We start from the raw sequence: 23,113 nt of genomic DNA, 5'->3' as shown, positions 1-23,113 counted from the left end.
AGGTTGCCAAATACTTTTCAGGCTGCATACCTGTCATCGGGGAGACGTGGAGGAGTGCTGAGAGGATTCGGACTGGGGGGACGACAGATTCAAACAAGCCGGGTTCATGCAAGGCAGTTTTTTGCATGTGGTGCAACCCCCCTGCTGAGATCAGAGCGAGACGCCAACGTGGATGATGTCACGGCACAGGGGGATCGTGGGACAGAATTTCACAGTGGCCCTTCAAATGCAACACCACAGTGAGACGGAGGCCGAAAACAACATTGACCTGCAGCTGCTTTTTCTCCTTGTAGCAGTAATTGTTTTCTAAAAAGGTCAAGAAAGGTCTAATAAGGTTGATCACTGCATTTCACACACACACAAACAAGACTGTACAGGCTTTTTAAAACATGAAAAATTGAAATAAAGGTCATTTAAAGTTCATGGTCATGTTTGCTCTTCGAAGACAATGAAAGGCCTTAATTTTCTTTAAATGTAAACCTCCCTTTATTTCCCATAACCTCTGCTACCTCACCCTCTTGAAAATAACACAATTATGATATATTTTACACACAGACACACAACAGGACCACACAGATTTCGCAGGCAGCGCCTTCCTCAAAAGGGGCGACCCAGGCCTCTTTACAAGGGCCAACAAATCTTTTCTATGGCTGCAACATCTGTGCTGTCTCGGTGCTCACTGTGTGCGTATGTGTGTGCACGTATGTGAAGTACATGTAAGTGGATTTCATAGGGCACCCTGGTTTATAATCCATGTGAGCAGCCTGGGAATGAGGAAGGCAGATGAACCTTTGGCTCTAATGGTCACACCACATACACAGAAGTCACATGACTGCAGACTCACACTAATGCCCCATCCCAATTCAGCCCCTATCCCTACCACTACCCTACTCCTTCGTTTTGTGTATTCAGGACCCCACTTAATTTGAAGGGGTAGATGGCAATTCCTGAATCCTGAAAGTATGAAATCTTGCAAAATATCCATGAAAAAAAAAGTTTAAATCCAGCAGAATATTTTATTTGAATCCAGTAGCAATAAAAATATAATCGAATCGATTACAAAAATATATTCGAATCGAAAATCACTATTCATGCCTTCGTGCAAACAGTCTGAGTGACAGTAAGTGATTGTTAGTTGGGGCTGTTTGTCACTGTAATAACAGTGGTTGGCTGCTGAGTAGCAAGCGGTGTCCCAATCCCTTGTGGCTCCGTTTGGAGGGGGACACAGTGGAAGGCACTTCATATCAAGGGGTAGGGCCAAGGGAGAGGAATTGGGACCGTGCCTAAAACACAGCACAACATATTGGAAAGTGATTAAGTGTTAAAATGCAAATCATGGTTTATAAAATATGATGGATTGTACCGTATTAAAGTACATGAAATCGACTCCGAGTTGTTAATCTCCTTAGTAAATATCTGCTGACAGTTTATTTCTAATAATTCACAATAATAATGGTTACCTTTTATAGGCTTTGGGTGGCCGAGACACTGTTTTTAACATCTAACCAATAAACAGTAAGCTCCAACAACCAGCAGCTAGCCAGGTTAGCTTAGTATAAAAACTGCAAACAGCTGTTCCTGACCCGGGAGACAAGCAAACTGGCTCTGTCCAAATGTAGCATAATACACCTAGAAGGTGTGGATCTTCTCATCTGAACCTCAGCAAGAAAACGTATTCAGTATTTCCGGAAAAATGTAAGGGGGGCCTGTTGTTTTTTGTTTTTCATGCCCCTTGCATCAATAAGCAGCAAGTGAATATTTATGTGTTACTCTCCAACTCATGCCGGTGGCTTTGTTCTCCATTGCTCCTGCTTGGCCTTTTTCACCTGCTACATTTGAAGAAGGTCTTTGCTTTGACCTATAAGTCACATTATTTCTACTCTTAACCAACTCCTCTAATGCTTGTGACAAAGTTAAAAAAAATTGTCGTCCAATTTGATTCCACTGCTAAAATTCTAAAAATGTAATATTTGTCTTGCACATTTTCTCAGATGTTATTTCTTGTCCTGTTCTTCTTGTTCTTGTTTTTCTTTCATTCTTGACCTTTTGCCTCCATTATCCTCCTGTCTCTCCTCTTTCCTTCCCTCTGTAACATCAAATCTTGCTTCTCCCTCTCTCCTGACAATCCTCCCCTGTAGTGTTTCAAAACACAGACAACACACACACACACACACACACGCCTCCTACCTGCCCTCCCCTCTAATTAGGCATCACGAGAGGGGCCTCAGTGCTTCTTCTCCCCTTCCGTTAGCACCACTCCCCGGCACTCCCGCTGCAATCCCACCCTGGGACGAATCTGAGGTCAAGGCCAGGGCAGAGGAGAACAGACTGCAAGGTTATGTGGCTTTTCGAGATTGGCTGTGTGTTAGAAATGTGCGAGCCAGATGATGCACAGACGCCCCGGCTGCTGCAAATGAAGTTTGAGCTGGCGTCCAGGAACACACAACAGGATAAAACAACAACGCTCAATCACGCTGATGGAGGGGACACAGGCTCGCTGCAGATGGAGCCCAAGATGTTTCATCAGAGGAACAGGATGCCAGAGGCTCGGCTTTCAAGCCCGGCAATGACAAATAAACCTCATGATGAAGGAACAAATACATTCACAATGGGCTCCAGAGGAAATAGAGAGGGGACGGAGGGCAGCCACCTGCAAAATCACAATAGACTTGGCTATCTGTGATGGCCGTGGGAGCAGCTGGGACTAGCTGGACACAAAAGGTCCTTCTGCTGTGATGTTGCCATCTGCTGGTAGTTCTTTCTTAATGCGTGACAGCAGGATGATGTAAGGTCAGAGTTTTGCAGTGTCGCACAATAAGACATATTTCATTTCCTGAGAGCCACATGAAACCGCAGGAAAAAAAACTTGCTTTTCGATACTGGAGCCTGAACAACATGCCCTCTCGCACACACTCTGGCACACACAATGCAACATGACTCCAGAGAGTTATGCCATTTACTGGCTCAGGCGGAGTTGGGCACTCAGTCACAGAATGTTATGAGAACTCAGCATCAAGTGATTGAAAGGCAAGCAACACTATCGAGTTCCACAAGATTTGAGAGAGGGGAAAAAAACGGCGAAAGCCGTTTTCTTCGTTCCACATCTTTTCGCTTTGTACAAAGCCTGGTTTATTCATCATTTCCTGATGTTAGGAAGGAATGATTTGGAATACAGGAACATACTGATTCACTTACTGGACGAGTGTTAGAGGAGTAGATTGATACCACTCTTGTGTCTACGCAAAAAACATAAAGGCAGGTACAATTTGTCATTTTTTGCACAGATTGCACAAATGAGAAATGACTTCCAAATAATCATAATTCCCGAACTAGTCCTCCGACTAAACGAGGTTCTGAAGTGTCGAGTTGCATTTCTCTTCAACAGGAACAAGTGTGCTGCAAGTCGTCACTGGGATGAAGACAAAAGGGAAAACTGTCTTTTAAAAAATTACAAAACCAGATACAAGCTCATCCTCCAGCCAGGTCTAATTTTATACTTTTTCCAGTTGTGCTGCATTTGCAAAATGTATGATTAGAGGCCTTTTCTATTATTTCTGCAATGGTTTCTTTGGCCTCAAGGAACTGGCAGTGTCCCGATGTGCAATGAAGTAAAAGAAAAAAATTACAAATTGGAGATGAGTGCTAGACCAAAGCCCAGTTATTGGTTTATAGTAAATTACTATAGAAACTGAACTTTCTTTGAGGCTCAACATTAAACAGAAGCTGCCATCGCTTGTTCTGTTCTGCAGGACTTCTCCCTCATTGGCCCGCTGAGAATAGTGTGAAGCTACTTCCTTTTTGGCCAGCTTTACGGGGATGAATGCCTGCTCTCTGGATTTGCAGGGTTGGAAGAGCTGTATACCGACACACCTGAGTCGGACACACAGGAAAACTTGCTTCTGCGCCAGGAACACTGAGGGCACTGAATGAAAAGTGAGACCCTGCTTGGGTGCCTTGGCAATTTGTGCAAACATGAGTACCAGCGAATTTTGGCTTTGGACTAACATTACACGCGCACACACACGCACACGCACACACTTCTGCACGACGCAACGCTCAGTCTCACTCCACAGATTAACCCCAGATGGCAACAATGAGATGAGTATGAAGGCTTTTGCTGCGTAACTGAAAACACGCGGTCTTGTTAACGCACTCCAAAAACTTGCTCCATCCATCCATCACTGGCCAGATGTTCTCTGAAGCCTTTTCCCTTTACTCAAATGGGACCAATCCCTCTCAAAATTAATTCACTTCCCATTCCACTTGCAGCTACAACAAAGGCCCTCATGAAAGCTAATTGGACGATTTGTGATCCGTATGATCAAGCGGTCGAGCCGAGGAACAAGAGATGTTGTTGTTGACGGACGCTCACTTGGGACCATTTGCATGCCGTGACCCCACTTAATCCTGCCATTAGACCCCAAAGCTCCCCCATCCTGAGGACTTCAATACACTCCGCTCGCTGCATTACGACTCGGAGAGGGACCATTTCCTTGAATAAACATCAAAATCTGTTGGGTTTTTTGCCTAATTTATTTTTTTTATTCCAGCTGGGCAATCTGAAGAAAGACACGGGGAAGTGAGCGTGGCAGCCAAACACTGTAGTGAGGTCTGGCAGCTGACTTATATCCGTCACACATTAGAAACAATAAAACATGCTGTTTTCCAGTAACTCCTGAGGAGCATAATCAATTTCAACAGATACATCTTTGTCAAACTCATTTTGCCTGCTGTCTTTTATTGCCAGCAGTAAAATAAAGAGACTTGTGGTAATTTATTCACCTTGTTGGGGGAAAAATACACAGAGCAGTTTGTTTTTATTTAAGATTTAAGTGTCTCGCCTTTAGTGCCCCTCAGGTGAATGTGCCAAAACTAACTTAATTAAGAAACCTCATTACACACATCCAGTTTTCAGTTTTGCTGTTAATTTGCAGTGGTAATCTGATATGCATAGTGAATTCACTTATTGCGCTTCCTACTTTGCTTTTAGTGTTTAGGATTCAGTGACATCTAGTGGTGGGATTGCAGATTGCAACCAATTGAATACCTCACCCCCAAAGGTCATCAGGCTGAACACAAAAACCGATCCAGCCAACAGTCCATCTTTAAACCCATTGTGTTTATACGCCAGCTGTTCTAAACTAATTTTAGAAGAGGCTTTGTAGAATAGGTATGCTCGGCAAATCAAAATTCAAGTTGGAAGCACTTCAGGACGGTGAAGTAATCTAAAAGCCAATCGAAAAATATTATCTTTTTATGGAAGATGCTGATGCTAACTTTCAGGTTGGCCTGCAAAATATCATCCCTGCAGCACCATCTGTACCTAAATATGAAAGCAGTGGTTGAGCTTTTATTGTAACATTCCGTAACATAAGCCAACATTAGCTCAGGTATCTAACATTTCCCAAAAATGATTGAAAATGTTTTCAGCCGTTTTTTGTAGCCCAGGTGTTTGAATTATTAGAAAAATATATTTTATCGCAGGTTTTACTAAAGTTCTTGAAACAAGAATTGCTCTGGAAACAAGGACTGACATATTAACAATTCAATTTTAACACCTGGAGCTGAAAAAAAACGAACGGAGATGAAGAACAGATTAGTTCATCCCTATCTATAATACCTAATTTGCCAAACTGTCAATTACAAGATTACGATTTCGCAGTTAAGAAATATTCAACTTTTACACAAAAAAAAGGGTGAAAGCAATGAAGTACACATAGCGGACCACAAAGAACAGAACAAAAGCACTAGCAGGTGCCAGATCATAATTTAAGCCACTAACCTTGGTGCTTACAAAGATACTTGGGTGTCTTCTAAGGGGACGCACAGCCACCTTTAAATTCTTATCCAGCAAAAAGCTTTGATGTACAAATCAAGGGAACGTAGTGAGAGCAACAAGAACCCTCCAAGAATCACACAAGGTATGTCATTATGTCACCCACAAAGAAAGGTCTATTCCATTTAGGGATGGAGCCACAGGCCATTTGGCCCACACACACATATCACACAACTTCCAACGGCCCATACACACAAATATAGAGTCTCATTCTTTTGTCAGATAGTCAAGCAAAGACTTTGACCTGCAAGCAAGGATGAAAAGAAAAGGCCGTGGCATGGCAGAGACCCCGGGAGACAACACTTGTTGATCCCTGGTCTCTGAAGCGAAGCACTGGGTCACTCTGATGTGTGTGAACAGATAAATGTCCCGTGCTGATTCATGCTGCACAGTCACTCCTTGCACAGATAGGAAAGTTTGTCAAGTGCTGGCTTGACCACCGAACTCAGTCGTTACTCTGTCTCACAGAATAAACCGCCACCACTTATAATACAAAAGTCAGCTCCAGGGCTTAAAAGATCATTTATGATGCACTTTCATTGCAGACAACTTTATATTAATATGAGAATTAACACACACACCCTTCTGAGTACCACGAACATCTGCCTTAAGAAAACATGGAGAAAACATCTGAAACAAGTGACTCACATCTCATATGTCATCTTTATCCAATTTAGCCCACAACATTATGTAACAGGGATCATTTTGTTCACTTTTTAAAGGGCTGGTCTATGTTAACTTCAGACCCTCGGCCGTTACACTGATGCTCACACAAAGATTAATGTCCCGTTTCCTGATTTTCTACCACAACACTAAACTGTAACACAATCAGGCTCTCACTGGACAGTGGCCTGGAAAGAGTTGCAAAGCCTCGAGCGTCTCTGTCACTGACAGTCAATGATTACGGTGTGGACGTGCTCAGCTGGACAACACGGCAGCCAGGGTGTCTAAAGCCCAAATCACCTTGAAGTGCTATTAGCACCTGTTGTGGTCATTTACACACACTGACAGTGGCGACCCCCTCCCCTCTCTCTCTCTCTGTTTGAGCCCTGACATCCGTCTGCAGGCCAAACAACTGCTTTGTGACTCTTGCCGTCCACTTCACGCAAGCACGTGTCAGCATTTCACACAACTGCTTGAACGGATGCATGTGTATGACAGGAGATAACATGGAAATCTATTGCAGAACTGATTGACGTGAGCTGAGCACACCGATTTTGGAAGTTCGTTCAATGCAGGACTGATAAGCTGTGACCTTTTGAAGGATGGACTGCACGACTGTGAGTGCCAAGAAAAAAGAGGTCTCTGGACTTTAAAGGGCTGATGCGGGGGCAGATCCAGGGGCACATACTGTCCCTGGTTTGTTTTGTTTGTCACTTAATATGACAATTTGTTCAGACTTTTTAATTTTCTAAGTTTTTTGCAGAACACAATGTGATTGAACAAGGACAAATGTTCAAAATACATTCAATTATGTGTGGCTTTGCTCAAAGCTTTAGAGCAAACAGTAAACAAGTAAATTACTTTACTGAACCAGAAATTGTGTCTGAATGTTGGACATATAATTAGCCCCTTTGTGCAAATTGCAGCCCCTTTATGGCCGCCCATATTTATGCCACATTTACCACATATTATACAAGTATTCCCATTGTTTTTTTCAACCAAACTTCACTTCAGCAGACTTCAGCACACTCTTCCTCATCTCATCCAATGCAAACAGCCTTGTACCTGTTGCAGCATCACTGGAGGATACTGAAGACCACCATATGAAGTTAATCAAAGTTCAGTCAATCTTTATTTGGTGGCTTTATGTCCGGTATTAATGCATGTAGTCAATACCAGTGCCAGTTATGAGTCCGGCAATAAAATATATGTGGATATGATGAAAAATGTATCAATTACCAGAGCATGTCAGTCTGTGTTGGGTTATAACTGTGAATGTTCCTTTAGAAACACAGCACAGGTCAAACTGAAAGCAGCAGGTGTTACTTTTCTCTCTCGAGTAATTCAGGAAAAGTTCCCAAACGCATCTGTCCCATACTGAAGTGACGCGCCTTCCTCCTTAAAATGTCAAATAAGCAGCAACCTTTGCGTTTCTTGCAGCAGCTTACCTTTACGCAGACGAGCAGGAGCAGCCCGGTCGTCCCCACGCAGCCCCCTCTCATCTCTTGACAGACTGAGCGTGGATATATCAAGAAGCGTGGAGCTGCGGTTCTGCGTGTCCGTGCGTCCCGGTCCTGCCCGAGTCACTCACACTCTCCCCTCCGCGCCGCGCCGCGCTCCTCCGGCTCCAGTTCTCACAGAGCAAAGAGAGAGAGAGAGAGAAACAGGTAAAAGTCAGCCGATGGGTGCCGCAGACGACGTGACACTTCACCGTCCGCTTCCAGATATTTTGTTCCCCCGGCAAACACGTTGCTGCTAAATTTATGTTTGCATACCAGGCGTGCGTCAGGAGAAGGGGCTCACCCACCTTACATTCTTAAAGAAACACGCTCCCGGTGCCATTACGCGCTGATAGGCTGCAGGGACACGCAGGGGTTTTGAATGATGCTCGGTGGTGTTTGATGGTGGAGACTCATCCTCGCGAACGCAGCACTGGCTGATGTGAGAGCAGCAAGCAGGACTTTAGATACCCTGCACAGGTCGAGTAAAGAATGGTTATTTGTAGGTTTCTGCAGCAGAAAATGTCTGCTTTTAATCTGCTCCCACTCAGGATGATTATTCCAGACTTCTGTGTGTGGTTGCTGCTGTGATTTTTGCTTCTACTTAAAGTCACTGCTCAGATTCAACTATGCTTTTACGGACCGTGCACAGACCAGTTCGATGAGGACACGTGTAAACAAGCCGTATTTGTAAAGATTGTGGTTTTTGACAAAAGGGCGGAACAAGGATTTGAAATAAATTGCAGAATTTGTCAAAGTGGAGTTGCAATTAGGTGTATGCATTAACAACATGGACTTTAAATAAACAATAATCACACATCTCCTTAATCCAAAATATACGTGATACTAAGGCTGCCATCGTGTGCATTTGGAGCCACAGTCAGCACAGCAATCACACGTCACAGCAGTCAATCATGACTTTTCATATATTATATCATGTATATATTATAGCATTAAACCAAACTTACTGGAAAGAAAGACATCAGTTTGGTAAGAACCACAATCTTTGACGTGTACTTTGACTTTTTTGTTAGAGCCATGTCCCATCCACTAACACGGAGGAGCTGGGTTTTGTGACCTTTGCTGCAGCCAGCCTATAAGTGGCTATCGAGACACTTTGGCTACACTTGTGGGGAGCACTCGTGTCGTCCATCTTTATACACAGCCTATAATATCTAATCTCAGTTTCTTCTCTGGTCGGGAGCCACCTCTCAAACGCACGCAACAATTGCTGCATCACGTGGACGATGTCATGTGCATATATTCTGCAGCCAGAATGTCTGCCATATGTACACACACACAAACACACAATTGTGATCTGTGCGCCAGATGAGGATTGTGACCACTTTTCACAGCTTTGAGTCAAGTCACAAGTATGAAACGTATTAGCCTTTCAAGCCGGGTGCCCGCGCTGCCAACCATGTGCCATTTAAGGCCAAGAAAAGCTTTTTTATCTGAATCAAGCTCCGGCTTTCATATGAACTGAGATCAACTGGATGGAACGAAATGTTCACTCTTGGCCTTTCGCTGGTATATGATAGAAATCAACTGTTGTTTCTGATTTACTTTGATGAGATCTATGTCATTTCTTGGCAGCTGCATTAGAAATAGCAGTTTCCTTTCATTTTGAAGCTGATCTTTCTTTGCTTTTTCCCCCCGTGCAGGTTAATAAAGGTCTGCAGTGTATCTTTGAACACTTACTACACGCAGGTCCAAATTAGGGTCACATGCGGGCCTGTCCTGGTTTTTATTTTGTGAGTAGAGTAAATTAACTGTACTCTTAGACTGTATCTTAAAATGTTTTTGTTCACACCATAATATATAAGGAGAATTGTCCAGTCACAGGGCGGACGGGGATTTTGTGTTATAATCACCTCTGTCAAGGAGGTCATGTTTTCACCCCTGTCCATTAGTTTCTAGGTTGGTTTGTAAGCAAGATTATGCAAAAGCTACTTGACGGATTACCACAAAACTTAGATAAGGCTCATGGAAGAACCTGTTAAAATTTGTTGCGGATCCAGATCAGGGATCAAATCCAGGATTAGTGCATTATTTACATTGATTTCCCAGGAGACAATTCATGGCTCCTGATAAAAAGAAATCAGTCATTGAAAGGGACTCATTTCTATTAGTGTTTGGTGAGCTTGATTAAATTTAAGGGGACAGTTTTTTTTCCTTTTTTCCTGTTCCTTTTAACTCATACAGTTATTGAACTAAGAGATATGAAGTTGTTTGAAGCCACAGTTGTAGTGCATTGTGTCTTGTTTGTGGCTTTTGAAACTGTCCAGCACCACTATAATAACAATGTTCCTAGAAAATGTCAACTGTCCTCAGCCAAATTCAAGGGGCTGAGGTGCGGAGACACAATATAGAGCAGGTATGTATGGTATGAGCTACCTGAATTGCTGCCTGACACGCAGGCTTGAATTCAGCTTAATCTCTATTAACACACCGAACACAGGTATGTTCATGTTTATTTCCACAGGAGGGGGGGGGGTCTTCACCTGAACACTGAGATGGGGGTTGAATTCATTTCCTTTCCACCTCAGGGTTAAATCTCCATCCTTAATAGCTTTACATCCAAAGCCTACCTGCTTATGCTACTCATCATGAAAAGTTCAGTGTCTTTGAAAGAGGAAACACTCCGGGAGCCTCTCGTTGAACTTGGACCACCCCTGGCACCCCCGAGAGCTCCACAGACACCCGACAAAGCCGGGCAAGCAGGAGATAATGCTCCGAGACATGAATAGTTTACATTCACTGCGACCGGCAGTGCATAGCTAAAGTCACGTCCTCATGTTACAAATGCTGTTGCTCTTATTGATGGACGTGTTCAGCGGGACCACTCGCTCGGAGCTCCCATCAGCAGATCTGCAAAATCACTGCCCCAGGCACAAATGTATTTTTAGGGACTCGACGAGTTTAAATAGCATCTGTCAGTTGTTTGCTCAACTGATCTTCCAGGGACTTTTCTGTGTGCGGAGACAAATAAAGGGTTGAGACGGCAGCTAATGACAGTCTTTTAGGTGAGATATTCTGTTTGAATGTAATGATGGGCTGGATGTTGGACACTCAGTGACACTGCTTCACACATCTAGGCCTTTTTCGACCCAGCCACCACCTTCTCACTCTGCAGGTTGAACACACAAGCATTCAAGTATGACTTTACACATCCAAAACAGGGCCATAGTATGTACTGTACATGTGTTGGTTTCCTGGCTAAACATACCCAGAGCAGGTCAGTGCCCCCCTTATGAGTAAGCTTGTTGTCTCCCTGTAGCTGACACCAAACACAGCCGTTTGATCAGCGATATTTGGCCTGGGAGTCAAAGCGCTGCTTGTCACATGCGTTCAAAGAGAGGGCAGGAATTTGCCAGATACCAGCGAGAGAAATGCCCTTCACGGGACACCAGCTACCTTGTTTTTGCATTAAAGAGGCAGCTACTGCAACAGATTTTGCTCCCAAACGCAAACATCTCCAGAGCTGACACTTGGTGATTGCAAAAATAGAATGAAACACATAGAAAAAGTTTGCTATTTTGGGGCAAATACACAAATTTGCCATCTTTCCAAGACTTAGGTAAGAAAACCGATGCAAATTGACTTTGGATACTGTTTTTCCACTCTTTTCTCCCACTTAAAGAACATCTACCACAAAGTGATAATTAGTGAGCATTAGAAATTGTCTTTCAACTCAAAGCACACAAACTCCTACAAGTGTTGTTGTGGCACCTTGTTATAGCTCCCACTCCCTCGGCATTCAGTTCCCCACCACTCAGTTGCCTTTCTCATCTGTCCCCGATTGCCTTTACTGCTCTGTGGAATTTGGCACACAAGCTGTATGTGTGTGTGTGTGTGTGTTTGTGTGTGTGTACCATGTGTTTGTACGTGTGTCTGCTCATGCTTGAGACTCCAGAGGAAACGAAAACTCTTGCCATCGCTGGGCCGCAGTGTCCCGGGAATGCCAGGCTTGCTAAGGGTACAGTAACCTGTCTGTCTGTCAGCGCAGATCTGTTTCAGCTGCAGTCATCGCGTTCCATCAGGCATGTCGCATCCACTGCTGCTGTCTGAGGGCATCGTGCCACAGACCGCCAGTCAAAAAAAGCCTGCACAGCGGACACATCACTCTCCACACTGTTGCCAGTGATCAGTCAGCTTGTCTGATAACCCAAGGGTATAATTTTTTCCCTATTTCTTCAGCGAACTATCTAATTACATACAAATCTAGCTTACGGCTAAAACCAAATATGCCGCTCAATGAAGTTTCCGAAATTTGCCCAAAATATCTAATGATGAATAACTTTTCGGCATCAAGTTCCATGCAATGAGATTAGCAGCATTCTACACAAACCCAGGATTTCCTATTATCTAATGATAAAGTTAACCTGAGATTCAGTATCTGATGAGGCCTCATCAGATTTTCCGAGGATGTTACAGCTCGGCAGAAATATGAAGAAAACAATCAAGCAGCTTGTTAAAAAAAAAAGAGAGACGCAGCAGCAGAAGAGGACATTGTTATGTTGTAGATGAGGGTGTCTATTGTTTCAGTAAATATGCTGCCGGCTGGTTTCTGGCAAAAGAGTTGAACAGAGAAATGTAGGACATAGAGAGCTAAACACCCCCCCGGATCAGTTTCAACCATGAGAACAAGGCAAATAAGTGCCTAAGCACATTCTTCACCTTTTGTTTCACCTTCATCTTCAGTGCTGTTGGGGGGGATTCTTTTTTTCATGCTTCCTCTTGGTCAATTTTAACGAGTTGAAAGCAACACTATGCAACTTTTTTAAAACTTAGTTTGATGACTTGACATAGGGAGAATGGAGCCCCTCCCATTCCCTCACTTCACCCGGAACGTCTGGTTCGATTACTTCATATTAATATTTTCCGCACACTGTAATAAAGTAGATGTCCAAAAGTCAGTTTTAGATCTTACCTTGATTTTCAACAAATATTCAGCTTCTGTGTTTTGTCTTTGAACTTGACATCTCTTGACTTCCTGTACATGAATCTCATTGGTCAGACATTGATACCAGTCAGTTGCTCCCTGTAAAGCTTTCAGGGCACAGTGATAAACACGTGTGCTTCACATTGTGTCGGTACATCACAATTCATATGACTCATCGCCTTCATTTCCTTGAATAGAAAAGAAAAACGAGCTGTTGCTGAGTAGAGATGATAACCACGGGCTCGCATTGAGGGCTCTGCATCAAACCAGACCTCACAGTGACTTCTGCTGCTTCCTGTAGGGTTTTTCAAATTCCAGCATCTTGTACTGGACTACAGGCCACCGGCTACCCATGGAGACCACCTGGGCAGAGTTCTGCTCCAGTGCACGACCGATCTGTGTCAAAGACAAAGAAATGACAGACAGCTTGGCTCAGCTGTCAGCTGCCATTCGCTCCCCCCATTACAGCTTCTCCCATATCCAGGCACCATTTCCTTTATTTCCCCCGCACTTCAGCACGCCTCGGGTACGGTACTGGACGCCATCTTTCCACGTTGTTCTCGGCTCCTGTCTACCCCCAAAGACTCGGGCGAACACTTCCAAAACAAAGAGATTGTCTGTGTAGGTGCCCTCATAGCCGACCGACGCCAAGACAGAGACACACTCACACGCTGGGACACAAGAAATGTTATTCTAATTCCTTCTAAGAGCCTATTTGAGCAGCTGTTTTCTGTAAACACAGGCTCAGACGGCACAACTTAACATTTGGTTTCAGATCATGCTCAATTATAGCCTAATTACTCTGACTCGGTCTGGTTGACAGCAACAGCACCCCAGAAAATATAGCTGTAAGTTGCCCCCCCCCCCCAAACCTGCTTATCCCAGCACGGCTCGAAGCCCATTTGATGTATACGTTCTGTTGAGTGGCCAATTATATCTATACCTCACAATGTTTTTTCAAATCTATTTTTCCCTCGCTGGGAAAATCATTACTGGTGGAAGCAGGGTCAGGGTGTGGCCCTGCACACAACACGGAGGACCTCATTTTCAAAGCCAGACTGGCCACATACTGACCTTTACTCACACTTTTAACCCTGTGCAGTTGTTCACTCCCTTTCTGACGAGACCCTCTCAGTGGGATATGTGGACGGTTAACTCTGATGGTGTAGCTAATGAGCCGAAGTCATTATTTGAGGATTATATCTGACAGGTGCACAGAGCCCTGCTTAACAAGACTCTTGTCTATATTGTCGCTGCAAATCTGTGGTTAATGCCTAAAGAAATATTGTCTGTGCTGATCTGCGATTTATTAAAAAGCTAAAGTAATGGTTATTTCAAGAGGGCAGCCATTATCTTGTGAAGATGTATTTCATTTATTCATTCACGACCTCCAAAGCTCCGGGGTTGGGATGAAGCTGGGAAGAATAATAGTGCCAGATTTGGCAGTAAACGTTTTGCAGCTATTTTTCGGCCCCAGATGTTGAAATTGTGGCGTAAATTCACTCTGACAAGAACACAGCCAATAGTTGCTTTGCCCGCACTCGATCAAAATGACACCCAGACTTTTCTTTATGAGTGTAGTGATATTCATTTCCTGTCCTTTTCCAGGCCGTTGCTGTTATAAATGCAATACTTTTTTCTGTGTTGCGTTCCTGTGCTTTGGTTGTGCAAATATAATACGACTGATAATAATAATAAAAGAATGTTTAATTTTTAAGAAAGCAAAACAAAGAAATATGCTTTAACCCATGTGAACAGAGTTCAGCAGACAGCTGCAGCCATGACTGTAACATCTGATGTGAAAAGATCACTGATTCAAATGAAGATTCACAAAACATAGACAATTTATGAGAGTTCTAAGAATTCTTGGGTTGGTCGCCCTTCAATATAAATTGTCTTATAATGAAACAGTGCAGTAATTAAGAAGATTCTATGTGTATCTGTAGTTTGATTCATAATCCCGGTGTGTTAAATGAATCCAAAGGGCCCAGTCACATTCGGTGAATAGAGCAGCCACGAGGCCACGGCCTGACAGCAGATATTTGAGGCAGCAGCAGCTTTGAGGGTTTGAAGGTCGAGCTCACCAAAGCATACCACTGAACTAAAGACATGTCACTTTCTTTCTCTCCTGTTTTAAAGCCGCGTGCCTTCCTCCGTTCCCCATGATCCAGAGAGCGTGAAAGGGACAGCCGCTCTCCCCAACCCTCCTTCTGTCGCTGTCTTCACATAGGGCCGCTGATGGTGTGTGAGCTGGAGGTGTGACACTTTCCCAGTGGCCCTCAGATATCCGTTACCCAGGCAGGGAAGCCATGGCACGCAGCCCACAGCCCTGTCTGTCTCAGAGAGCACAATGGCGGGACACCGTGCCGAGGATCTCCTCTGCAGTCCGGCCAGAATCTATGACTGTAACCTGCACTGCAGCAGACCCCATGGGAAACAGGAGGGCAGCGCCGCCATGACTGATCTGTCTTTTCATCTCTACTGTCTGTTCAATGAGAGAAGAGGAAAACACAGGGCAAAGGTCTTTACTGGGGTTTTCCTCTTTGGAGCCGTGCACATGTCTGTTCAAAATACTGTATTGAAGGATTTACTTCCTCATTTAATTGTATTCTACTTGCAATTTATGTACGTCACTAATGTTTCACTCAAACTGTGTAGGCATCATTTTTACCAGCCACAAATAAATGAGATGTAATGATTATAATAATGATGATAATAATAATAATTACGCTTTAAAAAATACATAGCTCCATAAAAAGTAATGGACTCATACACAGGTTTCAATTCCACAGGTTGAAGTTGAGTCAGAACTTTGCCTGCTTTGACGCCATCTAGTGGCTAATATTTGTAACTACGAGGAAATATTCTCACAAAATACCAGCAATTAACTAGCTATCTGGTATTATTATTATTAGTAGTAGTAGTAGTAGTAGTAGTAGTAGTAGTAGTATTGTAATTATTATTAGTGGTATTATTATAAATATTGTGATTATTATTAGAAGTAGGAGTAGTAGTAGTATAATTATTAGTAGGGGTATTATTATTATTATTATTATTATTATTAATAAGAAAATGGCCCTCTTTGGCGCCATCTAGTGGCTTAGATTTCTACACCTCTAGATATTATTCTCACAAAATTATCAATACACCGAGCAGTGATGACTGGTTCAGCTTCAGGTAACAATGACACTGTCTCAACATTGTTATTTAAGATACTGTATTTCGTTTGTCCGGAGTATTAATTTAAGAATTATGATGATGATGATGATGATGATGATTTTCATCAGAGATTTTCACTTTGCTTTGACAGAATATTTGACCCCATTAAAGATCATGGAAACATCCCCAGCGAAAACATATCATCCACAAGTTATTACTACGCCAAGATGAGAAAGAACATACTTTGGCGTCATCTAGTGGCTTACATTTGTAAATACTAGGAAATATGCTCATAGTAAAATACCAGCAATAAACCCAGCAATACATTTGATTTCTCTGTATTATTATAATCATAATAATTATTATGATTATATTTGAAATAGAAGGACTCTTTAATGGAAATGTTCCTATTCGAGGAGAATGAGGGAAGATTTGCTACTTGACTGTAAATAAAACTACTCGTTCAACAGATTATTAAATACAAATTTAAATTTCAGTTTTCATCTGAAAGGAGTAGCAGTGTATTAAGATCCAGTATCACTTTATTCACAGTTACTTGGTATGTTGCTCTGTAAATGTGTTAACAATGAATCCCAACGTTTAGTGCTCCTGGTGTAAAATCCAGACGAAAAGCTCAACTGTGGAACTGAGGCCAGGGGCTTTTGAGATTTGCCCCTTATCAGACGGTCAGCAAGATTTTCCACGTGATTTCGAATGAGCCATGTCAGGACAGTGAACTGAAATGACCTCGACTCTGTTGCTTTGGATTCAGAGCGTATTTACAGAGGGTGAGTCAAGAGTAACACAGACACATGCGTAATACTTTTCTAAACTGTGGCAATTTAAATGAATGGTGCTCTTGAAGAAGTAAATATGAAAACATTCGCTTGAACTTTTTACATGGTACCTGTTGTTTCATTAATGGGCTTAGTTGCACTAGTCAATTAATGGTAACGAGTACATCTACAGTCCATCTTTAATTCATTTCTTCACTGAAAATGTTGATTTTATGCATCATTCATAAACAAATCAAATGTCTGGGTAGAGGGATGTTGAGCCTGCAGTAATCCTGAAAGCCCAATCATTCAAGAAGGTACATTATAAGACACATTACTTCCTGAAAGCCACATCAGATGCAATAAATGAAGACAATATGACGTGGACAATACAATATAATAAGATCAATGTCCAGTGTGTGTCGTGGGGGAGTTTGTGTGTGTGTGTGAGTGTGTGTGTGTGTGTGTGTGTGTGTGTGTGTGTGTGTGTGTGTGTGGCGGGTGTACATGACCTCAACTAACATTTTGTGATTAGTGCATGTCCAAGCTACTTTTTAAAAAATAGTTGAACAATCGTAAAAGTTGATTAGAAACAAAAACTAAATCTAAAAACATGTCAGTGAATTCTATATTTGATCTTAAGAATGCTCATTGTGTTTTCACTGTTGTTTCTGTTAGTGCAGCATGAAAATGACAGATTCTGGATTTTAGAAAAATAATAAGAAAGATAAGAAAGCTTAACAAAATCCTAAAGTACTATTAATAGTATTAGTATTATAATAGCAGTAATGGTATTTTAATAATAGCTTCTTTATCACAAATCCAATATTAAAGTAAATCAACCACACTGTTAATTTCCCAGGTTGTCAGTCACATTCACTCACTCTCACTCTGAGCTGCCAAACACAATGTCATGCCATGTCTGGTTGATCTGTGGGTAAACCACTGGATGACTGGTGCAGTTCAGGTCATTCAATCACTCTAAGTACTAAGAAATGTTTGAAAAGAGGTGTCAAATTTCTTTTTATTGAAAAAATGTGTAATGACTGTCATGAATATAGGAGCAAGTTTACGGTAATGAGGAAGAGATTATTTTAAAGGCCGAAGTGGCGATGAAAACAATGATTATTCAACCACAGAACAACATCAATGGTTCATGAGACCCATGAACAGTGTTGACAATGCTATTAGTCACAAATAACTTTATTAACTGCTTCTAGGGTCCCGCCAAAAACCACAGATAATGATTATGTGACTGTTTGTGGAAATGTGATTAAAGAGCACGTCTGTTTCAAAACACTACAGTGCCATTTATCATCTAAAAATACAAAGGACCTCAAGGCAGACTTTAATAAATAAGGGGTTGTGTCTTATTAGCTGGATAAAATAGTTCTTTAGAGGTCTAAATATAAAATACAATACATTTTAGATGTGTATCTCACCAATGTTCCCATCATTCCTGCTCTGCTGAGGAATGAATACGTTTTGTACCAAAATACAAGTTTATGTTTTGATTGATTGAGTCAAAAAAAAAGTGCAGTAAGAAAGAGAAGAAAAATGTGCTGATATTAAGATTATGGATGTTTAATATAGGAATTAAATCATCTTATTTGTTCTACAAACCGTACTGTATGACAGTGGTGGTAACAATTACACTTTTAGAATTTGGAATGAAAATTAAGAATGTAATTAGTGATTTTAAATGAATAATGATTTCTTAACAATAGCAGTTTTTAGTGTGATGATTTTATTTCAGTACTTTACTTCTACATTTGGACCTAAATTAATTCTTTTTTTATTTTTTTATACTGGTGTGGACCCAGGAGTCTGAAATAAAGTTTAAAAACTTCCCTATGAAGTTTCTGTGTGTACTTAAAGAACATGTCAGACTGTAATTGTTATTTTCCAGATTTTTGTCGAGCAGACGCCCTCTAGAAAACCTCGTTAATCCTCCTGTGAGCAGGAGAAGCCAGTGTCTTATGAAATATAATAAATCATTCTGCAGTCATGTGTCATAGACTCGTGACGGATGATTTCACAGGATTTCCCCAACTCAACTTTTGGCCCTTTTACCTTTGGCCCAGAAATGACGCTGCGTAAAATCTCGCGATAGTTGCGCACTGTATAAATCCAGCTGCCGCTCCTCCTGTGGTATCAGTTCACTGAAGACAGACAGACAACACTCGGTGAGTTTCAATGACACTTAGTTCTTTGTATTTCCCTCTTCTAGCTTTTCATATGATGCATCTACAAAGTTTGTTTTAATACGATTGAGTTCATCGAACTTTTAAAACTTGTTTTCTTTCAGGAGACATGGCAGCAGCTGACGTCATCTTACATCAGGCGAGTGTGAAAAGACTTTGATCTCCTGTTTGCAACATCAAACTCGTTATTTAGGTCAATTTGAGACAAATACCAAAATAAAACGTCAATGTCAAAGTATGGAACAGTAAGAACTTTCTGCTTTATCACTAATTTTAATATGACACCTTGAAGAATTGTCACTTTTATTCTATTCTGTTACATTATAAACCCTAAATGTCTAAATGTGTATGATTTAGTTGAGTTAAATACTGAATGTTATAATGTTATTCCTTATGTATGCAAAAATATATAAAGCATATAAGTTTAAAACTGGAGAAAGGCTAAATTAATTTTGGGGGAATCGAGAACAAGAATATAAATATACAGTAATAAGAAAAATAATATGTATCTGTAAAAGGAGGCACCTCTGGACCGTATAATAACAATTTGAATATATTAATGATTCCTGTTTATGTCCTGACAGAATGTGGTGGAGAGGGTGACCAGCCTCCCTCTGGTGAGCTCGACCTACAGCTTGGTGTCCAGCATGTACTGCACCACCAAGGAAACCCACCCTTACATCAGGACCGTGTGTGAGGCCGCCGAACAGGGAGTCCGCACCATCACCTCCGTGGCCCTCACCACTGCTTCGCCATTCATGGACAAACTGGAGCCTCAGAGTAAGAAGCCTTTGGTGTGAATTTAATTTAACTGGCTGGCATATGTATGTATTTGTGGCTTCAAACTTTTATCTGACGTCAGAACACAGCCGTGAAGTGAAACTAAGAAAATAGTTGTTTGACTCACACAGTGTGAGTCAAACAGGATGTTCATGTCAGGCTGCTGGCTCTAGCCCTTCTTGAACTTTCACCCAGTTTATCTGTTCCCTCACAATCACCACAATGAGCATCAATGTACAGTATAATCTAGGGAACATTTTTCGGGACATTGCAAACTTTAAGATTAAATCTCTTCATGTTATTTGCTTTCCAGTTGCCATTGCCAATGACCTCGCCTGTTTAGGTTTGGACAAGATTGAGAAAACGTTGCCGATTCTTCACCAGCCCTCTGAGCAAGTATGAACTGGCTTTCCAAATTGCACAACTTTCTATTTCACAGTTGATGTTGGCTAATCAGAGGTCAGCCACGTCCTACGTCTGGTCTTTCTCAACTGCTGTCTCCTTTATCAATAATTATTTTATTCGTCCATGTTTCTGTCCCTGTCCAGATCGTTTCCAGTGCCAAGGATGTGGTGATCACGGCCAAGGACACGGTCTCAGACACGCTAACCAGTGTTGTGGGGAAGACTCGGGATGCGGTGCAGGGTGGCGTGGAGAGGACCAAGACTGTGGTCACTGGAAGTGTCAGCACAGTGCTGGAGAGCAGAGTGGCCCAGCTCGTCAGCAGCGGAGTGGACACGGCGCTCAGTACGTCCGAGAGCCTGGTGGAGCAGTACCTTCCTCTGACAGAGGATGAGCTGGGTGAGTGGGGGAGGCAAATCTAAGTGAGCCACAGCAGCATCACTGTGTAACCCCTTGAAACGCATACATCTGCTCCTCTCGCAATTTCATTAATGAGGTTAAAGGCCCATTCAGGAAGTGTACCAAAGCTCGCACATTCGAACTTGATAAGCACTAGTAGCTGGACAGAGAAAACCAGAAGACGATAATGATAATACCAATATTTATGCAGCACTTCTCAAAACAAGGTTAGGTGCACAAAAAAACTAATAAAAGATTTCAAAAGAATAAAAATACTGGGCAGAAATTTAAGCATTACAATAAAAACTAGAATTGTATAATATCAGCGAACATGATACATGGGGATGGGGCCCCCCTCTTCAGACAAGGTGGTTAAAGACTCAAACAAAGACCGGTCTTCGCTTATGGGTTGTTTGATTACTTTTCTTAGAGGCCTAGGATGGGGTTTCATAGGAGAAATAAGGATCTACAATTAATATTAAAAATTGTTCAATAGAAAGGTGTAGTTTATTTCCTATTCTATAAAGAATCCCAGGCTAAAAATACATCTTGTATAGAGAATTCTTATTACTTTGTGCTGTTTTGGTTTTAATTAAGACACAAAATGAGAGCAGCTTGTGAAATAGAGCTTGTTTATCTGTAACAAGCTGCATCAGGGGTCAGTTATTTTGGAGTACGTTGTTAAAGATGGATTTGTTCCAGTTGGGGGGGGGGTTACAGGGAAAATCCTGAGGATCTAAGTTTGCATGGCTTATTTTTCTCTGTCATTAAAGGAGCAGTTGTTTAGAGTGAGCTGTGACCTGCAGAAGATTATAACAAACAATCCTGTACACTATGTGCTTCTCTTTTCAGGAATTAACCAGTTGAAATGCATCATGGCTTTAATTCTTTCAGTTATTCAAACATGCAAAATGCTAACATAGCAATTTGTGTCAGACGTCTTCACACATCAGTTCAGCTGGATTAAAGATCAGTGACTTAAATGCCTTGAAACTTATTTTCTTTACATAAACATTTTACATTCCCCTCCCTTGTGACAGAGCTGGAGGCCAAAACTGTGAAAGGCTTCGATAGGAGGGAGATGAGCTACTACGTGCGACTGGGTTCTCTCTCCACAAAGCTGAGGAAGCGGGCATACACCAGGGCTGTGGAGAAAATCCAAGACGGCAAGCAGCGCAGCATAGGATTCATCTCAGGGCTCAACTCCACGGTTGACATGGTGGGTCCGCTGGCAACATGAAAAACTCCATTCTCTAGACAGATGTGGTCTCTACAAAAGGTGGATCAATTGCTCAGTGGATCAATTCCGTTTGTTTTCCAGATTGAATACGGAAGAAAGCATATTGGCGAAGCTAACCAGATTGTAAATGACAAGCTCAGCTCTTTGGTGGCGTGGAAGTCCAATAGTCCAACCCAGGAGCATGGTCATGACGCAGAGGTGAGCAGGCGTATTCAGTCATTCACTGGCCACGTGGGAAACTTGGCTTGCAGTCAGGTGCAAAAAATAAAAGACAACAAAAAATCAAATGTCTCTTGTACTAAACAAAGTGAAACACCACAAATGTGTTCTATTTTAATTACTAATATAGTCCATCAAGTGGAAATTGAGCAGACTTGATGCATTGGGAACGTTTCTAGTGCAATAGAAGCCTTTCTAACAGGCTGCTCTAAATCTCCAGCCTGAAAGAATGATTTGTGCAGTTAAAAGGAAATTTCATCTAAACATGTGGAGTAAAGAAAATATTTTTGGGACATAAATGTCATCACAGGTAAATCTGTCCATTCCTTCCTCAGGTAATTGAGTCTCACACCTTGGCCCTGGCACGTTCCCTCACCCAGCAGCTCCAAACCACCTGTCTGGTCCTCGTCTCTGGCCTGCAGGGCCTTCCCCACCACGTCCAACAGGAGGCGCTCTCCCTCAGCCGCTCTGCCTCGCAGGTCTACGGCAACTTCCGCAAAGCCAAGGTGCTGGGCGACCTTCCCGACAGCATGCTCACCGGCAGCAGAGCACAGCTGAGCAGAATGAGCAGCTCTCTGGACAACATCATGGATTATCTGGTCAACAACACGCCACTCAACTGGCTCGTCGGTCCCTTCTATCCACGAATGACTCCTGACACAAAACACGCCCTGTCCACGTCATCCACCGAGCCACAGAGAGCGGCGCCAATGGAAGTGGAGATGGAGCAACTACAGTGACGCTTTACCGCTGTGGTGTTGTTCAATTTTTAAGTTTTTATGCTTTAATCAGGTCCCATGTCAGATTCTCTGCAAAATGTGTTACTTTCAAACCAACCTGTCAAAACCTAACCCTGTGCATATTTCTACATAAAAAATTATGAAGTAGGTCCTTGTTGTGACTGGGTCTTTATTTCTTTACACATTTTACAAACATGATCTTTAAGTTTGGAGATTATATTAAAAAAAATATTTCTCAAACGCTTGAGTTG

The 23,113-nt window shown here is 42.2% G+C and overlaps 2 protein-coding genes across 4 annotated transcripts in view; one reads left to right on the top strand and one right to left on the bottom strand.

Moving 5' to 3' along the window:
• The window catches only part of LOC109634956 (ADAMTS-like protein 1), a 91,492-nt gene extending 83,099 nt beyond the window's left edge, over positions 1 to 8,393 (bottom strand). Inside the window, exon 1 of one of the 3 annotated variants that reach the window (XM_020095832.2) lies at positions 7,948 to 8,393. In XM_020095832.2, coding sequence (XP_019951391.2) covers positions 7,948 to 8,001 — 54 coding nt within the window. In that variant the 5' untranslated portion in view covers positions 8,002 to 8,393. The remainder of the gene's footprint in view (positions 1 to 7,947) is intronic. The other 2 variants (XM_020095829.2, XM_020095828.2) reach the window with 2 other exon arrangements.
• Positions 8,394 to 18,949: 10,556 nt separating this feature from the next.
• plin2 (perilipin 2) lies at positions 18,950 to 23,011 on the top strand. The gene is made up of 8 exons (XM_020095509.2): positions 18,950 to 19,064; positions 19,187 to 19,221; positions 19,667 to 19,862; positions 20,176 to 20,258; positions 20,411 to 20,663; positions 21,704 to 21,882; positions 21,985 to 22,101; positions 22,458 to 23,011. Exons 2-8 carry the CDS (start codon positions 19,192 to 19,194, stop codon positions 22,860 to 22,862), a joined length of 1,263 nt encoding a protein of 420 aa, XP_019951068.1. The 5' UTR covers positions 18,950 to 19,064; positions 19,187 to 19,191; the 3' UTR covers positions 22,863 to 23,011.
• Positions 23,012 to 23,113: the final 102 nt, after the last annotated feature.

The sequence above is a fragment of the Paralichthys olivaceus genome, chromosome 22 (assembly GCF_024713975.1).
Source record: "Paralichthys olivaceus isolate ysfri-2021 chromosome 22, ASM2471397v2, whole genome shotgun sequence".
NCBI lineage: Eukaryota > Metazoa > Chordata > Actinopteri > Pleuronectiformes > Paralichthyidae > Paralichthys > Paralichthys olivaceus.
The sequence above is the reverse complement of the archived record's forward strand: the minus strand, read 5'-3'. Positions and strand labels throughout refer to the sequence as shown.